The 21592-nt window shown below is 44.4% G+C and overlaps 1 protein-coding gene across 5 annotated transcripts in view; it reads left to right on the forward strand.

Moving 5' to 3' along the window:
* Positions 1-7470: 7470 nt before the first annotated feature.
* Positions 7471-21592, forward strand: part of RBPMS (RNA binding protein, mRNA processing factor) — a 189232-nt gene continuing 175110 nt past the window's right edge. For 4 of the 5 annotated variants that reach the window (XM_082863862.1, XM_082863861.1, XM_082863860.1 and 1 more), the window contains exon 1: positions 8421-9036. In XM_082863862.1, coding sequence (XP_082719988.1) covers positions 8971-9036 — 66 coding nt within the window. In that variant the 5' untranslated portion in view covers positions 8421-8970. Of the gene's footprint in view, positions 7739-8050; positions 8137-8420; positions 9037-21592 lie in introns of those variants that run through there. The other variant, XM_082863859.1, reaches the window with a different exon arrangement.

Below are 21592 nucleotides of genomic sequence, written 5' to 3' on the forward strand. Positions count from 1 at the left end.
TTACTAGCCACTGAAGATTTCTTCCTAAAGGGTAGTTGTTGATAATGAGTAAATGAACTACATATCCAGCCTTATCCTTAACACTCACGCAGAGGTTCTCTACATTCTAGACAAGGGTAGAGTACAGTATACATTTACAAGCGTTTAATTTAGCATTTGACCTTTGACTGTTTAAAAGTGAGTCTCTAAAAGGCCAGAGACATTTGCTAATTTACTATTTTCCTGAAGCACAAGTTCAACTCACAGCTATAAAGTCGGTGACAAAAAAGTCACTTAATTATAAGCGTGCTTCCAGCTATCCCACCACCACACGGCAATCTGGCTTTGTTGCTTTCTACGTATCATCATGTATTTAGTAATTTTTATTGAGGTTCTGAAGGGAGCACATATATTTTTCAATTCCATTTTACTGTCTTTTAGAACGAAAAGTACACGCTAGACATGGCAGTTGTGATTTTTGTTGTTTTACAAATCTAACTCTTGGGTCAAGGGTTACCATACTGGCTAATGCTTAAAAATGCCCAGTGCTTCCTGGTTTCCAGAGCTTTGCTCCCACTGTTCCCTCCCCCAGTGTTTTCATTGTCTATTGCTACATAAAAAACCACCCCCAAACCTAGTGGCTTAGAACAATAATCATTTATCTGCTCACAAGTGTATTTACAATTGGGGCAATATTCTAAGATAGTCTGTCTCTGTTCCATATGGTGTCATCTTGGGGGGCGCTCAAGGTAGAGCATCTACCTCTGAGACGGCTCACTCAGAAGGCTGGTTGCTCGTGCTGGATGTTGCCGGGAGTTCAGATAAAGCCTTGGGGGTTGAGGGAGCGTGGCCAGGGCTTGAATTTCCTCCACGTGGGCCTCTCCAGGTGACTGCTTGGGCTTTCTCATTACACGGAAGCTGGGTTCCAAAAGGGAGGAAACAGAAGCTGCTGTAAATTTTTAATGCCTGGGCTCAGAATTCCCAGAATGCCATTTCCTCCACATTCTATTGCTCAAAGCAGAAACAGGCCTAGCTCAGATTCAAAGAGAGGGCACATAAGCTCTAACCCTTGATGGCAGGAGTGGTGTGCATGTACCAAAAAAGGGAAGTTTTTGGGGGCTGTGTTTGAAGACTAGCTACTACCATCCACCTTTTGGCCATAATACATTTCCTTCCCATATGAAAAATATACTTATCTCCTTCCCTAAGATATCAAAATATCTCATCCCATTATACAACAATTCATAGTCTAGGACAGGGATGAACAAATCAGAGCCTGAGGGCCACATCTAACCTGTGGGCTCTCTTTGTACAGCCCCTGAGATAAGAATGGTTTTTAGATTTTTTACAGGATTATAAAAAACAAAAACAAAGAGTAATGAGTGACAGGGGTCACACACGTGACCTGCAAAGCCTAAACTATTTACTATCTGGCCCCATACAGGAAAAGTTTGCCAGCCCCTGGTCTAGGATATCAGCATCTAAGTCAGATCCAAGTGCCGATGTGGCTTCTTGGGTGTGGTTCCTTGACTGTGGCTCCTCAGACATGGTTCCTCTTGATCTGAAGACCCGTGGACTAAGGGGACAAAACATCTGTCTCTCACATACCCAATATCTAATGGTAAGGTAGGGACAGAAACTCTATAATAGATACTCCCATTTAAAAAGGGGAGAATAGGAGAGGGACATGGAAGCTGGTCCATAGCAATTCTGAAACCCAGCTTGTCAAATGAGATCACTTCCTTACTTATGCTCACTCCTGCTCTTTGGGAATAATTCTCAGTGGCTCTTTCATCCTTCTTGAGTTATCTTCCCTTTTGGAAACAGCTCATAATTGCAAATGGGTAGCTTCCTCAGCCTGCTTCCTGCCTATAACATCAAAGGTCCAGAGGCCTCTTTTCATTATGAATAGTCTCTGTCTATTTCAGTGCAAGCTAGTAGAGATCCTTAAAAAGCCAGAGGTTTCTTTTTTTTCCTTCTTTTTAAAAATTTATTTATTTTTGGCTGTGTTGGGTCTTTGTTGCTGTGTGTGGGCTTTCTCTAGTGCAGGCGAACAGGGGCTACTCCTCACCGCAGTGTGCGGGCTTCTCATTGCGGTGGCTTCTCTCGTTGCGGAGCATGGGCTCCAGGCTCGTGGGCTTCAGTAGTTGTGGCACGTCGGCTCAGCAGCTATGTCTCGTGGGCTCCAGAGCACAGGCTCAGTAGTTGTGGCACACGGGCCCATTTGCTCCACGGCACGTGGGATCCTCTCAGGCCAGGGCTCGAACCCATGTCCCCTGCACTAGCAGGTGGACTCCCAACCGCTGAGCCACCAGGGAAGCCCCCAGAGGTTTCTTATACTTAAAGTTATAATCATTTCCCTTAGGCAAAAGCTGTACTCATATTTCTTGCCAAGACTATTCTATTGTAGGACAATGTCACTTAGATCCCCAGAAGCCCTGCTGTCTAGTTGAAAGGATCTATGAGGTACTATCTTAAATTTTTCTGAGATATTAACTTATCTATTATTGCATAACAAGTTACCCCAACACTTAATGGCTTAAAACAACAAACTGTTATCTCACAGTTTCTGTTGGTTAGGAATTCAGGCTCTGCTTAGCTGGGTCCCTCTGCCTCAAGGTCTCTCAAAGGTTATAATCCAAGATGTCAGCCAGGGCTATGATCTTGTCAACCTAATTTATGTCAGTTTACCATACAAGATATCACAGATTGGTGGCTTAAACAATAGACATTTTTTTCCTCACAGTTTTGGAGGTTGGAAAGTCCAAGATCAAGGTGCCAGCCATTGGCGTTTGGTGAGGGCCCTCTTCCTGGCTTGCAGATGGCCATCTGTAACCTCACATGGCAGAGAGAGCAGAAACTCTAGTGTCTCTTCTTACAAGGGCACTAATCCCATCATGGAGGCTCCACCCTCATGATCTCATCTAAACCTAATTACCTCTCAAAGGTTGTACATCCTAATACCATCACATTGGGGATTAAGGCTTCACAATACGAATTTGGGGAGGATACAAACATTCAGTCCATAACAGGTTTCATCTAAGCCTGCACTTAGGGGAAGATCTGCTTCCAGGCTTACTCACATAGTTGTTGGCAGGATTCAGCTCCTTGTGGGTTGTTGGACTGAAAGCCCCCCGTTCCTTGCTGGCCCTTGGATGGAGGCCTCCACCGTTCCTTGACACATGTGCCTCTCTATCAGGAAGCTCACATCATAGCAGCTGGCTTCCATCAAAGGCAGCAAGTGAGAGAGCAAGATAGGGTGTGTAAAATGGGAGATGTGGTCTCTTTATAATCTGACCTTGGAAGTGATAGCTATCACTTTTGCCATGCTCTTTTCATTAGAAGCAAGTCACTATGTCCAGCCCACACTCACAGGGAAGGGATTACACAAGTGCTTGAACACCAGGAGGTTGGGGATCACTGGGGGGCCACCGTAGAGGCTGCCTACCATGGGGTCTTCTAGCTACATCCTTGTCTTGAACTTTACCTAAGGCCAGGTTTTCCTGGTTTAACCTTTGCCCTTAGGCCATTTTTTATTTTGAGAGTTTTGTCTTCTGGAGAATCTAGGAACGAAGAAGTTTTATTTCAAATCCAGCAAGTCCTGGCTTCTTTAGTTTTCCTCTAGATTCTGACTGAAAATGGAACAGTTCCTTTTTTCTTTAGCTCACCTAACTTCTCTTGTGCTAAATCGTAAGCATCTACAAGAAACCATCCAACCCTTTTGACATTCTGTCCAGATCTAGCTAGATCCACATGTTCATAAGGTACCTCTTCTTTCATGTAATAGCAGGCTAGTTTGGCTAATTGTTCTTCCGTTACATAAATGGGGTCTCCTTTTCTCCTGCCTGCAGTGACAATACTTTCACTGTCTTTTAACAATGCTCTCCAGGACCTCCCCGGCAGTCCAGTGGTTAAGACTTTGCGCTTCCACTGCAGGGGGCACGGGTTCGATCCCTGGTCAGTGCAGCCAAGAAAGAAAGAAAGAAAGAAAGAAAAAAACCCCAATGCTCTTTGCTAGCAGACTCTTCAAAGTTCTTCCAGCTTCCATCTTCCACCTGATCCTAAAGCCACTGCCACATGTTTTGCGTTTTTGTAATGGCAGGATCCCATTTCTAGGTATGCGAATTATGTTTCAGTTTATCTACTGCTGTATGACAAACCACCCTAAAACTTAGTGTTTTAAATATCACATATTAATGCATATATGTAGAATCTAGAAAAATGAACCTATTTGCAGGGCAGGAATAGACATAGAGACATAGACAGAGAATGGACATGTGGACACAGGGTGGGGAAGGAGGGAGGAAGAATTGGGAGATTAGGATTGATGTATATACACTACCATGTGTAAAATAGATAGCTAGTGGGAACATGGTATAAAGCACAGGAAGCTCAGCTCAGTGCTCTGTGATGACCTAGATGGGTGGGATGCGGGGGTGTGGGAGGAAGGTCCGAGAGGGAGCGGATATAGGTATACATATCGTTGATTCAGTTCACTGTACAGCAGAAACTAACACAACATTGTAAAGCAATTATACTCCAAAAAAAACCCCTTAGTGTTTTAAAACAAAAGCATTCACTTTTTTTGCTAACAATTTTGCAATTTGGGCAACTCAGTGAAGACAGCTCATGTCTCTTCCATGTGGTGTCAGCTGGGGCAGATCAACTAGGGCTGGAGTATCCACTTCTAAGATAACTCACTCACAAGGCTGGCAATTGGCCACAGCTGTCTGCTGAGAGCTCCACTGTAAGCTGGGGACCTAATTCTCTTCCAGTGGGCCTCTCCACATGGCTGCATGGGCTTCCATAAATGTTGGAGGGAAGTGATTGAATCTCAGAGCTATTTTAGGAGGTAAAAATCAGGATGTTGCACAACAATGTGAATATACTTCACACCACTAAACCATACACTTAAAAGTGATTAAGACGGTAAATACAATGTTGTGTGTGTGCTTAGCCACAATTAAAAATTAATAGATAAAATCAGGGGAAGGTGGTGATGGCCTGGTGGTGGGTGGGGGCAGGGGTGAGGGAGAGAGATGTGTTAAGAATGACAAAAACTAATCAAACACAGCCTATGGCTTCAAAAACATTTTTGGTCCAGCAGAGGATGTAGAAGAGTTAACAGAAAATCACAACACATGTGCTAGATACTGCAGCTTTCTGCCACGGTGCTAACAGAGTGACAAAGGCCATGCCATGCACATTGCCTCAGAATAGACCTTTAACGCCTGCAATTCCCAGAGACGAACATTTAAGACGTAATTATAGGTTTGGATTTCTTAAAGCAAACTTCAAAATGAACACTGCTAGAGAAACAGAAATGAGGAATGAAAACTACAGGTGCATAGAATATGTCCCTATCAATCTAGCAAGCAACCTTCCAGGCCAGAAGCAATGAAGTAAAGTGGCGGGCAGGGGGAAAAGCAGGTGTTTCTTGGTCATTAGCCCCATTTTTCTAGGATATAAAATCCCTTTGTTGTCTTAGTATGACTAGAAACTATTGCTACTGAGGAGATCTCATGTTGAAACTTTCTTTTTTTGAAGTAGTAAACAGGTCATAAAGATCATTTATATCCTGAATGAATGTACATCCCTTCCCCCAACTCTCTTGCCTCACTCACAAAGTTGTATAAATACCCAGTCTATTTATAGATTTTCATTGAGTTTTGCTGGCAACTTAACTCGATTGTTCTTCCAAATAAATCTAAACCATTCTTTGTAGAAAGGGCAAAATAGGAGTCCCTCTTTTCCTGGTATATTACCCCATCCCCAGGGTGTTTTCTGAAAATATGCTGAATTTCACACTCACCATTGACTATATGTTATAGATTTCCCTGCTTTATTGTAAATTGCCTGATGTGTCTGTCAGTTGATTGGCTGAGTGGTGGTCTTGGGCCCCTGTGCTGAGTGGTGTGATTTTATTTTTCACTTTTTGAAATCTCATCAGTTGTCCCATTCTGCACAAGCTCTCTATCTAGGGTCTCCCGCCACTTCCATGAAATCTGCCTAGTGCCTTTGTGGTGCTCTCCATGCTGAGACACCTCGGCTAATTCAGTCCCTTCTGCAAGGTCTTGGAAGGATCTGTTCATATCATTCAAGCCCCAGAATCAATACCTGATGAGAATGTGTTCATTCATTCAAAAATAATTATTGAGTGCCTACTATGTGTTAGGCACTGTCTCAATGTTGTGAACACAAGAATAAACAAGCCAGACAAGGATCGTCTCATGGAACTTATTCTCATTTTTTATTCCAGAGGGTTTTGACTTTTAACAATGGACAAGGTGCCAACTTGGCTTCAAGACAAAGGAATCAGGTTCTCTGCTTGAGATTAAGCCACATTTCCTTGGATGGGGGTAGGGGAGGTTCTCCAAGCACACTAGGACCACCCAACATCCACCTACTTGTAAGTGGAGTCTGCCGGGGACTATCAAGGACTAGGTCAATTGTTATTTTTCTTGGTCCTCGGCCAGGCTCCATGAAGACAATGCCTTTCTGTGGAGTGTATTCAGGAACAGGCAAGAATGGCCAAGGAGGGCAAAGTGCCGGCATTATTGGTCAGCACAGGGGCCCAAGACCACCACTCGGCCGTTGCTCAGAAAGACATCGCCCCCTCGTGGTTCCTTATATAACTGAAGGAAGAATAACTGTACCCTTGCCTCTTCTGAACTTCAGTTGCAATTTCAACAGACTCTTGGTTTATTTTCATCCGGGGGACATTTGTTTTCCCCCGTAGAGAGAAATGACAATATGACAGCAATATAATCTCTTTATCAAAATCTCCAGACGCCCCCCAACACCAGAAAAATCCAATATGTAAATCCAAGTATCAGTACTGTGGGTTTTTTTTTTTCTCTTCAAAATGCTCTTAAAGCAAATACTTTCTTTGCTTTTTACCATCTGAACCAGGATCAGCGGTGACGTTGCCGCGGAGTTGTTTGGGGTATCTTGTCTCCACAGCACCACTTTCAATTCCCTAAAAGCAGAAGCCTTATCTTCAACTCCGCCGCCACCCCCATCCCATTCCCAGGAGCACTTAAACCAGTCTGGGGTAAAGAATGTCTAGTGGGGGAGGAGGTCGGGGGGGTTGGGGGCGGAGACAAACAGTGAAGCAAACAAATAATAATTAGAAGTTGTGATTGTCGCCGTGCTGGAAGGGAACAGCGTGCTGTGAGAGAGAATTCCTGGGAGTGAGAAGTGAGGGAGAAATCTACCGATGTTTGGAGTTTTAAATTATGTGTTTGTAGCAGTCACTAAGTTTGAAAGCTTAAATGATACAATATTGTAAAAGTTCTCTTTGGCTCAGGGAAAGTGGAAATTAATCATGTCAGCTCCCAGGTATGGTAGACTTAACTGGGTCCGAATGGGTGCCAGGTGCTATAGTTTTATCTATCAACCTATAATTTCCTCTAATAGCAAACTCCTGGTAGATAAATAGAACTACTTCCATTTCAGAGGAGGAAACAGGAACAGGCAGTTCTTCCTTCCGAGGTTGGTGCGTAAACAAGCATAGTGCGCTGACGTCCCAGAACGCTGAGTCTCCGTTCTTTCAGCGGCTTTGACCCTCTGAATATCATCTGTCTTGGCCTCCAGTTCGTCTGGCAGTGAGAAATATTCCCTCAGCCAACAAGTATTTATTGAGCGCCTACTGTATACCAGATAGCGTACTCAAATAGCCATGGGATTCAAAAGATAAACAGGGCCCGGTCTCGTCTTCCAAAAAGGATCTCCCAAAAGAGTAAAGAGAAGCAGCCAGGTAAACAAATAATTCTAGGACAGTCTGAAAAGGGCTGTAGAGAAGTCTGAACAGGGGCGGCGGGTTCGGAGACGCTGGAGAGGTTTCCGAGGGCCCGGCGTCGGAGGTGGGTTTGAAGCTGCGCCCTGAAAACGCCGGCCCGGAGCGGGCTGCCCCCGGATGTCACTCGAGTTCTCGCGTCCTGTCATTTTAAGCTACCGACTAGGAAGGGAAGAAATAGGTCTAGGACGGTACTGAAAAGGAGGGGTAGGGATTGGGGTGCGAATCCCTCGTGAAGAGCAAGCAAACAAAAGTAGCACATCACACTTCCAGGTCCTCGCGCGGGCAGGGCCTGCCTCCCCGAAGCCCCTCTCCGAGCTCCGCGAAACGCCCGGCGGCCCCCAGGGACCGTGCAAGCGGTAGGACCTGACCTTCTTCCCTCCCCCCTCCTCGGCCCTCGCCCTCCGACCTACCGCGGCGTCGGGGGCTGGGGTCCGCCGCTTCCGCCCGCCGCCCGCCGCCCCTCCCAGGCGCGCGCCATCCGGCCGCAGGGCAGCCGCCCTCGGCGCAGCCCCTCCTCCCGCGGGGGGCTTGCCGTCCCGCGTCCCGTTCCTCCCGGCTCCAGCCGGCAGCCCACGTCCAGGGAGGGCGGAGAGAGGAGGAGGAGGGGAGGGAGGAGAGAGGGGAGGGAGGGAGAGAGGGAGGCAGGCGAGAGAAGGGGAGCTGCTTGGAGCCCGTACTTCGCAGAGCCAGCCAGGAGCGCGCACTCAGCGGCTCTCCAGGTCCCAGCCGCGCCCCGCTGCCCCGCACCTCCTTCTCCTGCTCCTCTCCGGGTACTCCTCGCCCCCTCCCTCCAGCAGCTGCTACGCTCGGGCAGCGGCCGCCCCCGGCCCCTACTCGGCCACATCCCCAACTCTCTGGGCTCACTCCTGGAACGCGCGTCCTCGCCCCATCCTTTCTTCCTTCCTCCCCTCGCGCCCGCCCGCCCTCTCCAGGTCTCCCTCTCGGGTCCCGATTGTCTCCGTCCCCTTCTCGGTCCGCCGGCGCCTCGCCTTGCCCCGTCTCTCCCTCGCACTTCCTGAGTCGCCCGCCGCCGCTGTCTCGCCGCGCCGCGGGAGCCCGAGCCCGAGCCGAGCCGAGCCGCCGCTGCCCCGGCTCCAGCCCCCGCAGCGCCCGGGGAAGGGAAAAGTGGGCGAGCGCGCCCTCGCCCAGCCCCGCGCCCCAGCCCTGCCCGGCGAGGGAGGACCGGGAAGATGAACAACGGCAGCAAAGCCGAGAAGGAGAACACCCCGAACGAGGCCAACCTTCAGGAGGAAGAGGTACGGAGTGGCTCGGTGCGGTGGCGGGTACGACCTGGGACGGCGGCCGCTGGCTTTCTGCAAAGTGCGGGCGGCCGGCCGGCGGGGCGCGGGTCCCGGGGCGCCGGGCTGCGCCGGGGAGGGAGCGCCGCGGTCGAGGGTTTGGGAATCGTCCTGGCCCCGAGACACCGCCCCAAACTGTGGCCCCGGGAGGCTGTATCATCGGAGAGTGTGTTTTTGTGGGTCCGCGAGCGTCTGCGTGCCTAAAATTGCGTAACTTTGAGGACTTTGCTGAGACCTTTGTAAGTATAATGCTCAGCTTTGTTTGCCCCGGATTTTAAAAGCGGAATCGAGAGCTGACTCCTGGGTGACCTCAGATGATTGGGACCGGGAGGGTCAGCACTTAGCTCTGCGTCTGGGGCTGCAAGTTGTGGGGTGTGTTTGTGTGGCTTAAGGAAGAAAATCGGGTAAAGTTTCTCGTTAAAAGACACCTTCGGTTCCCTGCCCCCTCCCTTTCAATGTGAAAGTTCTTGGTGAAATATCTTCTCAGCTGAGGCATTTTGGATTAATAGATAACTCTTCAGCCGCATTCTTCTCTGATGAGTCAAAGACCCCGAACCTGGATGATTAGGTTTTGTAAGTTTAGGGGCTTTGCGGTTGTGGGGAGCAGAAGTTGAATACAAGAGTTTCAAACTTTGCAATTCACCAAGTGACGATCCAGGCTATTTTAGTAGGACTTTGACGTCTGAGCGTCAATTTCATGTGGTGCGTCCGTAACAACCGTAAATATGTTAACGGCTGCAGAGCGTTCCTTTGGTGGAAACAAAATTCGATAAACGTGGGGGGAACTCCTGAACAAACATTTCAGAATTTTGTACTTGGGATATTTGTAATATCCTGTTAAATGGCTCAGTTCCTGCAGGTACATTATCTGGAGCCCAGTAAACAATACTTTCCAACTACTTTTTAAGAAGCCCACGAAACCGACTTTAAACATTCTAAAAGGAACTTTATGTTTAGATGCGAGGAAGTATGCAGTCTGGGTAAAAGCGTTTTTACAGGTATTGCATGCTGATGTTTGAGGTTAACCGAAAGGTAAACTGATTCTAAAGCGATTAGGATGTTGAGATTATTATGGAGATACTGTGTTGTGTGTAAACTAAAATTCTGATAGTGAAACCAAAGGTTGCGGAGGATTTAACTAAAACATACAAGCCCTCAGCACTTTGTGCACTTGTAAGATAGGAACTGTTTAAATGGGGAAGACGGAGGGGGGGCCCTAAGCCCATGCAAAACAATGCAAAATAAACACAAGATTTTACTCTTAACATGGTTGTAAGGTAGTGCAACCCAGGTGAATTGCCGTGAACCCCAGGTGAATTGCTGTGAGCCAGAAATTTGCCTTCTCACCTGAGGAAATTGCCTTTATTAAACTGTTATTTTGGAAAGCCGTTGCTTACATGCTAGTTGTTTTTTAACTACAAGTGGAGTACTACTGACATTCCTTCTTTTTCAAAGAGATGGAGCCTTGAATTGCATGTTTCGCTTTTTTCTTGAAACTTACCTGCTGCTTTGCTATTTGTTTTCCCTACCACTGAGATAAAATTTTAAAAATAAGTTTGCTTTTTTAAGGAGTTGCTGTGTTTAAGTAATTCAGCTAACATACCAAGATAATAATGGCTTCCGAAACCTTTCTGTCTTAGATTGGCGATCTGTTGACTTCTAAGGGTAAGAATATATTACATGAGACTGTCTTTCTCTCTTCACCTGATTGAGAACTTGGAAAGTTAATCAGGTTAAACCAAAGATTTTTTTTGTTTGAGTGACCCCAAACCATAACCTACTTGACAAAATTAGGTAGAGAAAAGTCACATTTTTCTGCTAGACCCATACAGCTTAACTGCCGACAGCACTGGCATGTTGTCTGCCCTGATCGTGGGCGTCTTAATGTGTGAGGCTTGGGTACTAGTATGATAGAATCAGATGATCCCAGTAACAATCACTGCCTCTTAACCAGTGGGAATGGCATGTGGCTCTAGAAAGTTATCAGTTTTAGCAAGATACTTGTTATTTTAAAAATAAGGGGACAGTTTAAAAGATTTCAGAACCCAAGTTGTACAAAAGGTGGAACAGACAAAACAGATACACCATGAAGAGAGAAGTTTTATAATGTTAAAAATTCAGGAAAAGAAAGTAAGTTGGCCTGAATGATCTAGGTAATTTTGCCCTAATTCCCTGTTTGGGGTTTATGTTTTGTTTTTGAAAAACTCCTAACCTCTCTTTCCTAACCCTAAAAGCCACAAGTAAAATAAATATGGTATTTGGTGAGTCCCATTAATGTGCTCAGCAATATACAAAACCACTGCCCTGGACCCTTTCCCTGCCCACCCAGGGATCAGCAATTTGTTCTCAAACACATTTAAAAGCCATGGCCAAGGATTCCAGTAAACAGAACACACACATATACAATGTATATACACGTGATGACAAGAGAGGAAAAATGTGTTTTGTTGTAGTTTCTGATAGCCATTGAGCTGATGAGGAAGAGTGAGTCCACTCATTATTAAGAGAAAATAGTTTCATAGATAATCAGGGTAATTTAGACTTTATCACTTTATAAAATCCAGGGGTTTTTTTTCTACTTTTTAAAAAAAGTGAGTTCCTTTTATTTTCCAGTACATTTCAGCCCTGATCGAGAGCTTCTAAAGCTCACTCTGAAACAGTGATGTTTGAAACACTTACTTTGGTTCCAATTGAATAGAAGGAACAGTCTAGGACTTAGGAGAATTTTTGCAGCTTTTTAGGGTTGGAAGTTTTTGAGAACTTGGGCAGGAAGTAGTCTTCTGCTCTGGGTAGTATTTAAAACTTTGAGGTAAAATAATTTTAAGATTTGGCTAGCCAACTGTAAGAATACATCTGGTTTTCTGACTTCTAGTATTCTATACATTTGTGTTCCTATGCAAGTTGTCCCTGTAAAGAAAAACCAGTTGTCAAAATCTCCCTGGGATCTGAAATTTACAAGGCTTCTGTATATGTATGTATAGGGCGGTAGATAATTTCTTACATAACTTTACAATTAATAAAATAATTCCTAGAATTTGCCTCTAATTTTGGACTAGATGGTATTCTCTTAAAACACTTGGCAGTTCTCACTTGACTGACTTTACTAAAGTTAATAAATATATAAGTAACAGACATAATTATTTGTCTTATCATTTAAGTTTCGTATATTGAGACATGCTAGTAGTAGATAGAAAATATTTTTGGTCACTGAATTTTCAAAATGGAAATCAGATAAACAGTAATCTGGTCTTATTTTTACTTTTATGTTATCTGTGTCATTGGGTACTTTTCAGGCTGATTACAAATCATTGCTGAAAGGTGTTTTATTATGCTGAAGCACTGGTATTAGAGTAATTTCTCCTTAAATTGCTTTGAACATTCTCGTACTTAAAACTAAAACAGAAAAACCTGGCCTCGTTGGACTATTGATCAAAAAGATGTCTGTCAGGTGTTGGGCAGAAATCGCACAGAGTCAGGTCTTCAGAAGTTAATACAAATCTTTTACCTCGCATTCCGCCTTTTAAAGTACTTAGTAATTTTGCCCAAATATTGGGGTCGCGAAGAAGTTGTTTCTTATGTAATTGTCACAGAGAAGAAGGGGTACCGTGGTAGTTTGATGTGGCAACAGCGGGTTTTCATCGAGCAATAAGATTAATCTACATTATGACCTGGGGAAAATACAAAATGGGTTTGTGCAGTTTAACCAAGTTTGGAGTCTGTTACTCCAGATCAAATCAAATGCAGTAAACTTATATTTCAATCATAAATAGGATTTGGTGACAGTGTTTTGGATGAAAACGTGGTGACTTCACGGTAAAATGATGTGGCAAGACCACTGCCGATATGGCATATGCATTTCTGAGTTATTTTTCCAGTAGTGGTTTTAAAATTTCCCTGATAAACCCTTATGCTCACTTGTCATCTGTTTCTAACGGCATTTGTTTGTTGGATAGATAGATTGGATGCTCTTATTTGAGGACCGAAGCCTTGGACGTTTGTGATGGGGCAGTGAAGTGGGAGTTCTTGTGCACTGCCATGGGCATGTGAATCACGGCAGCTTTCGGAAGGACTTGGCACTGTATGCGAAAATTTCAAGCCCTTTGATTCCCGCTTTTATTTTTAGAAATTTACCCTAAGGAAATAATAAGCATGCACAAAGATTTATTTAAAGGGATGGTGCTCAGTTATTTATGATAGGGAAAATTCAGAGACTCTGTGCCTAACAGCGAAATTGCTAAGCAAGTCATGGTGTAATTCCTCAAAGAGAATATTAGGTAGCCATTAAAAGCCACATTTTTAAAGAAGGTACGTGTGTGCGTGCGTGCGTGTAAATTTTTTTTTGGTGGCTTAAAACAACAGAAATCTATTCTCAGTTTTGGAGGCTAGAAATCTGGAGTCAAGGTCTTGGTATTGCTCCCTCTGAATGCTGTAGGAGAGAATCTGACTTTCTCTTCCAGCTTCTACATTTTAATTGAGGGGTTAATTCTCATGACATAAAGTGAAAAGAGCAAACATAAAAGTTGTATATTATGTGATGCCAATTTTAAAAAATAACCAGACATTAAGAAGAAAAAACTATCTGGTGGATTACAGATCATTTTTATTTACTTTCTGGTGCTTTTCTGTGTTTTCTAAATTTTCTGTAATGAACATAGGAACAAAAGCAATTTTATGTCTTTTCTCTTAGATTTCAATAAATTCCCTTGAAATATCTGTAGGTGTCACAAAACCATTGGGTTGGTCACATTTCGTTTTGCTGCCAAGCCTGGCCTGGGGAATCAGGCCTCTGATCCTCACAGCCTTTCCTCATAATGTTTATCTCATTCCCTTATCCTGTCTCTTCCTAGTGATCTTCAGCTGCTCTCCTTGTTCTAACGTGCTTTCTCAATCCATTCTAACACACACTGCTGGGTCCTCTGGTACCCCAGCTCCTTCAGCACTCAGTGAAGTCCAAATATGACACTCAAGCTTCCTCCTAAGGTACCTCCGTACATACTCTGCACACCATTTGTTTCAACCACTCTTTCCCTCTTGGTCTAGCTTGAACAGCTTTCCAGGCAAAAGTCAAGTTTCAGCCTACATTTTGCAAGATCTCATCACCTGAATTGCCCTATCCCAAAGAGAGGCTTTTCCTCAGAATTCCAGGAGATACATGTTATCTCCGTTTAACTCCTGGATCATTACATTTCATTTTTGGGTTTTTTTTTTCCTTTAAGATCTATGCTGTCTTATCACAGTGTTTCCAATCCCCTACACCTACCCAAAGTTGGTACCCCAGCACAAGGTAAGTACCACACACTTACACATGTATGCACATATAATTCTTTATAAGCATATGAAATATCCTTACTGGTGGGGATGGTGGTGACGGCCTTGAATAGGTAAGCTGTCACAAAGCAGCCACTTCCTTAATGTGGCATTTAGAGCCGGTTATGGATGGATGGATCCTCTGGGAAGTGACCTCCCCCACCTGTCACCTGCAGCCTCCATCTGCGCCCACAGGCCAGTGCGCTTGGTTCATCCGACAGCCACTGCCAATGTGGGCCCGCTCATTTTGAGGTGCAGTTGGGTTTTCACTATTAGAATTTGGTTTCTGCTGTGGGATGCATTTTGACCTTTCGGACAGGGGCTTCTGGAAGCTCTGGTTCAGTGGTGCTAGAACAGCATTCCCAAACGAGGCTGCCCTGTGTGATGGCCACTTTGGAATGTTTGTGTTCAGTTTCATTTGGCACCTTAGTGTCTGCCTTGGGGGTAGGGGAAGGGGAATGCAAATGTTCCTCTTGAACAGTGCTTGCTTTGGTCAAAGAAAAAATGTAGGAAGGAATGAAGAGAATGAACCTTAGTAATAGCTGGGGCAAAAGTGGCGGCCTGGCTCTCTGGGCTTGAGGCCAGCAGGGACCAGGTCTTTAAATTGATGCTATGTTGATATGAGGGCGTCATGGGGGATGAACTTATCTGTCCATGGGGATGACTTGGGTATGATTCCTTGAACCCACGTCCCTATCTTTAAGTGTACGGGGAGGGTATTGCAAACCACTTCAGTGCACTTTGTGTGTTGGAGCGAGCGGAGAGTGCTTGACGGCGGAGCTAATCAGAACAGAGTTGCTTAGTTTGTTGCCTAGTCGTCTTTGCTGAGCGCCGGAAAAAGAAAATACTGAAATACTTGATCCTGGGACATTTTCAGACATCTTTTCAGCTGTTCACTCAGGTAAGAATTGTTGACTTCTGAGTATTCTGTGTCAAGTACCGGCCAAGCACTTTATATGTACCACGTGACTCATCCTCTCAATGACCTGATGTAGGTATTGTGGTGATGAGGACCCTCATATGGGGAGGTGACTGAGGCACTGAGAGGCTGAGTGACTGGGGCCTTCACGTTCAGATTCTGGGGGGCCCAAGATCTGGGACAAAGCTCTTACTCCAAGTTGCGCCCAGGTTTAGTGGCGATGGCCCTGTGTAAACAGGTACAGTAAAGCACTGTGTTGAATTAAGTGAGGCGGTAGTTTGAGTTGGGGACCAGTCAGCAACAGAAGGAGAGGGTGACGGAGCTATATACATCAAAGAAAGCTTTAAAAAAAGAGGTGATAGTTGAGATTTGTTTTCCAGTTGAAGAAGGGTTGAGACAGGAGGGGAAAGATTGTCTAGTCAAAGGTATCGACCTTCAATGAAGATAGAGGCTTAAAAGGGAAAACAAGCGGGAGAGGAAGGGAAGTCAGGATATGAGGGGGAGGGAGACATGGGAAGGGGAGGGAGGCATTGGTGGGGGAGGATAGAGGAGCTCTCCTTCCATGCCAGGGACCAGGAAAGACTTCCTGTGATGGGAGCTGGGCTTCTGTGCAGCGGGGTCTTGGCGTTCTGAGATGTTCCTGTGGCGAAGGGGATGCAGTGGATTTGGAGGCTATAACACTGCAGGAGTCCTGGTCTCAAAATTAGGCAGTGGCTGGCGGTGGTGACTGAGCCGGGCGGGAGAGGTGTTCAGGGGCTGCAGTAACTGTCAGATGACCAGGAGAGAAGCCTAGGAGTTGCATCCGTGGAGCCTCTTGGGTTTCTCTTTTGGATGACTAGCTAAATGGTGGTTGTATGTGTAGAAGCAGAAAATACCTGGAAAGGAAAGAGGCAACCGAGAGGGTTGGGTTTGAAGTGCAGAGGAGAGGTCTTTCAGAACAATTAAAGATGATATAGCTAGCAATTGAAAAGCTGTATACTGTGAACTGAGTGCCCAGAAAATTGGAGAGGGCGTGGGACCCCTGTTCCTAGGAAACCTTGTGAGGGTAGGCAACAAAAGATGGACAGTTTACTTAAAATTTGAAGCTGTGTTTAAAAGAACAAGGGGGTGTGGAGAACTGGAAATTCTCAGGAAAAATTGAAGCAAATTTTTTAAAGCACTCTTTTAATTCAGGAACATAATATATTGTGTATATCTGTCTAGTTATAATAGTGTTCAGGACATTTAACCATTTGAAAGCCCGATTCGGGGGAGCTTAAAAAACTGGGTATATATAGTGTATTTCATATACTTTTTTTTTTTGCTTTCATCAACAGTCTTTGCAAATTGTTTTCCTCTAAAATTTGCAGTTAATTCTCAGGCTCTTACAACCTTTTCTTTTCCCAACCCTGTACCTAGAAGGGACATAAAATTTGTAGATGGGTTTGGGAGGTAAAGATGGAAGGCCCGGAGAGGCTTGAGTATTTTTATAAGAAAAAGTTTGCCTGAGTTGCTTTGTTCTTTTTTTTCATTTTATTGGGGTGGGGGGAGTTAGAAAGAGCCTTTGGCTAGAGCCCAAAGTCATCTCTTCCGTGGATCATATCTTCAATTTATTCATTTCGTGCTTTCCTATAAGTTAGCTACTTTTTCTGCTCACAGCTAAGTGTCAACTCATGAATAAAGAAAAACGGTCCAGGAATTTAATTGCGTTTGTATTTCTCATAGGTTTTAACCCTGCTGCAACCATTATAATGCACATTATGTAGAATACTGGAGAAAAAAACCAGAAATGGCAGTAATAAATGCCAATCACACCAGGAAGATGGTTCCAAATTCCAGGCTGTAATACAGTATTGTTACACAAATTTAAAACGCTGAGGGAATGCCAAAGCAGCCTAGCTCAATCATGTCAGCCCCTAGGATTTTGCAAAGGTACAGAGAAACCTAGGAGTCTCACAGTTGAGGTACATCTCACCAACCCATGAAAAGAAGTTAGAGACTAATTTCTACTTTCAGTTAGCCTTTACTTCTCGTGAGTTTTTTTTAAAAAATGACGTTCCTTTCTCTGCGCTTCCTAAATTCTTATGTCATCAGGTAGATATGCTGGCAGAAGGCCAACATTATTCTAAGAAATCCTAGAGATAAAACATTTTTTTTCCCCTCGAATCCCCAGGATCCTGTTTTGTGAACTTTTCTCTTATGCCCACCTATAGGATAGATAGTTTTGGCCTCATGAGAGAAGGGACAGCACAGAAAGTGTTATCTTTTTATAGAAGTGGCAGAATTTCCTTTGTGCTGGGAGGGGAAGTGCTACAAAAGTGTAATTACTTTACCCAGCATGTGCAATTTACAGGACTTAAAATGTGTGAGTTTCCAAAGAGGCATCTGTTTTTAAATAACAGTATCCCTCTAAGCCAGCAGGATGTGTTTTGGGGCAGGGAGGGGACAAACACGCACACGCACGCGCGCTTCTGTCCTGTGCATGCCCTGGGATGCTGGGTGACAGGAGACTGAAAACGTTGGATAATTGCTTCTCCGGGCCTGGCTTATCCTTAGAAGGAACATGAGCTGTCCTGGAGTCCAGTCGCCGTGTTCTGATTCTGCCTCCTCTCCTCTCTACCCTTCTAAGCCTGTTTCCTTCTTTACCAAGACCTCCAAGCATTTTCCCAGTAATAAGCAAAAAAAAAAAAAAAATGGTTAGAGCTAGTGCTGAGACCATTTTTGTTACAAAAATTTTTTTCGGTCTTAGTGCGTATGTGTAAGAAAATTGGAGAATTGAAGATCAGGTGCGTGTCCAAATATAATCAAACTTGTAAAAAGCATGTATGGATTTTTGGCACATTAATTCACTAAGCATCTACTGAGTAGTGTCTACTGTTTTAAGCATTGCACATTATTTTTTAAATTTCTATCTTATTTTGGAGTCTAGTTGATTAACAATGTTGTGTTAGTTTCAGGCGTACAGCAAAGTGATTCAGTTATCCCTATACACGTATCAATTCTTTTTCAAATTCTTTTCCCATTTAGGTGATTACAGAGTATTGAGCAGAGTTCCCTGCCTTATACAGTAGGTCCTTCTTGGTTATATGTTTTACATATAGCACATTTTACATTAAGCACTGCGCTTTAACAAACCCAATGAAGTGTTCTCATCCCATGTTGAGGGATAAGGAAACTGAGGCTCTGAGAGATTAAGTAATTTGTCTGAGGTTTTATTTGCAACAGTGGTAGGAGCTTAAACTCTCTCCAGCCGTGTGCAAGGTTCATGTGATCTGGGCCTGCTGGTGTCCCTGACCTCATCCACCAAGAATCACAGCTTCATTCATTATGCTCAGTTGCTTGGGCCTTACTTAGGTATCTCCAGCTTGCCAGACGTGCTGCTGCCTCAGGGCCTTTGCGTGTGCTCTTCTGTCTGCCTAGGAAACTGTACACCCAGATGTTCCTATGGCAGCCTCGTCCTTGGCATTCATTCAGATGTCAGTTCAGATGTTACCCAGGGAGACCTTTGACCTCCAAGTTCAAGGTATCCCCACATTCCCAACCACTGTCCCATCCCTCTTATTTCCCAGAGAGTACTTTTTACTCACTGACTTTACCTTGGGTACTTGTCTTGCACTCCTAGAATGTGACTCCTGTCTTGTTTCGGGCTGTAACTCCAATGCCTAGAACAATGCCTAGAAGTGCCCAACGTTTGTTATTTGTTAAATGACTGGAATACAAACCAACCTGTCAAATTCTGAGGCCTGTACAATATACCACATGGTCTCCTAAGTCTTTTCCAGCAGTTTTTAGATTAAATTTTAATGCTGCCTTCAAGATGATCATTTCTGGGTCCCCATCCCCCTGTACTTCAGAAAGTACAATTACCGCCTGCTGTTAGGCCAGAAATTTTGGATGGTAAGTGATTGATCCCACGGAGATGGGGGCTGGGGAGGGAAGAACAGGTTTTCATACGTAAAGGAATCCTTTGTCTAGTTAGAATGGAAACCAAGTACGGATTTCCACAGAAGCAAGAGTGAAATGTGGGCCGCCCATGGAGTGACAAGCAAAAGTAGGGCAAGATGACTTTGATTACTGTTTTGCAGATGTGCTGTTGGGTTACAAAGAGTTAATGTTAATAACCCAGGTGGAATTGATTTGGAGATAGGCTTAGCACTCTCAGCCCTTTGAGTTAGTCTAGCCTCCAGCTCAATGTGCTTTCCTTCCTCTGCCTACAAAGTAAAAAAAGGCACGCAGCTCGGGATAAGGCAGGCTTTAGCCAGCCGAATCCAGCCTGCAAGCACCTGTGTGGTAGCTCCCAGGCAGCGGCTGCCCTGAGCCCTGTGAACCCTTAGGCCGGCGCCTCACAGCCGCAGATGATACCCACTAGTCAGCCTCACAGACTCGGGAGCTGTGTTTCCTCACTTTGTAAAGCACAACAGGTGACTGTCAGGATGTAGACATCTAAGTCATCCTTACTTTGGTCATCAGACTGAGGCCCTCATGAAAGTGCAGGCCTTTGGATTATCCTCATTTATGGCATTTATGTCGTAATAGTTGACCTTGAGCAAACTTTTTAAACTTTACCATCATCCACTGTCTGATAGTCTTATAACCAGTGGTATATAAATCCTTGTATTAGTCGGTTCTTGACCAAATCATCAGTACTCTTTTTTAAATTACTACACTTTTTTTGTTTCCTAAGGGACGTAGGACAAGTCATTTAAGTGTCCGTTTCCCGAACTAAAACATAGGGGTGGACAGACAACACCTGCTACGCGTTAAGAGAACTGTAACTCCTCTGCCGTTTTTCTGCTTCATCCCACTTTTCCTCTCCCCTGTGCTGTGCTGCCACTGCAGCCCAGATACATCGGGGTGGAGGGGGATAGGCTGTTTGCGGGGAATGGTTTTAAGCCTGAGATTGTTTTGTTTTTGTTTTTTACTGAGAAAATCCGTGCCCCTCCTGGAGAAATGGGTGGGAGTTTCTGGGTGTGAGCTAACGGCAGGAAATGACCCTCTCTAAACAAAAGGACTCTTTAAGGCCCATCCTGAGTCTTTGTGTTTTGAGGAGGGGTTATACAGAAAACCAGAGCTAGGAAATTAATCTCTGCTTTAGCCATGCTAAGGGAGGGAAGGGAGAAAGGAGAAAATTCCTTCCCTGCTCACCCTCCCAAATGTCTAAAGTGCCAGGCAGTACCCACTGTGAGCGCCGGAGAGGTTCAAAGTAAGGTGGGACACACTTCTTGGGACAGTGTGGCTTCATAACCCCAACACGCAAAAAGGAACCAGGTTGGGCAGAATTATACCCACCGTGACCTTCAGCTTTAACCTTGGCTTTCAGCTGCTGCTTGAAACACCCATCACCAGCAGGATGCAGAAATACAGAACGGGGAAAGGAGAAGAAAGGGATATTTTTGTGTGATCTATTAGTTGGGGTGCTGTGATTTGCTAATGAAGACCCTATAAGTAAATCAAAGATTTGAATACTGCATTAACTACCGTCTTCATTTTTTCTAAATCTTAACTGCTAAGAGTCAGTGACTTCTGCCGGTTGACTAACAGAAGGCATTTGTAATCGTTTCTGTGTTAGATAGCAGGCCCATGTGAAGAAATGTGGGGCCTTGCCCCTGCTTTGGAATGCACCTTCTCTTCACTCTAAAGTGACCATTCATTATATCAGTATTTATACGGCAAGACGCTGAATTTATATTGCGAGGAAAGTGGTTCTGTCTTATCAAAATTATTTTGCCTTTACATTCTTGCTGACTTGCAGCAATGAACTTCTTCCAGGCACACCTTTTTTTTTTTTTTTTAGGAATATAAATCTTTCCACTAATAATTAGAAACACACATTTTTGTTGAAAGTGGTTTTGTGGCTTACTTTGTTTTCAGAAAACGACAAACATCTCAAAGAAACATTGTTAGCCTACTATTTTAGGCTTTATATTGTAACTATATTTTTAGAAAGGCCTGCTGATGTGTTTGGTGGATACAGTGTGGTGTGTTGGGGGTAGAGAGGTGGATTACATCACGGGCACCAGACACTTAACAGAATTGCAGAGATAAGATTAAAGCGGATGCTCCGATCCCAGTATGAAAGGGTTTTATTTGGATATTACATGTGTTGAAAGACTCTGTATCTTAAATAGGAATCGAGGAGTGTAGAATTGCTATAAAGGTTTACAGGGAAAAATTGTTAAATTCCAGTGTCTCGTGTGTTGGTAGGTTTTCTCATTTTCCTAATAAGTAAACTTGAGAGAAAGATCAATGTTGTAGTGTTAGTAATTTACAGATATGAAGATATACATTGACTTACGTTCATTTGGAGGC

This window comes from Leucopleurus acutus, assembly GCF_964270905.1.
Source record: "Leucopleurus acutus genome assembly, chromosome: 21".
Lineage (NCBI taxonomy): Eukaryota > Metazoa > Chordata > Mammalia > Artiodactyla > Delphinidae > Leucopleurus > Leucopleurus acutus.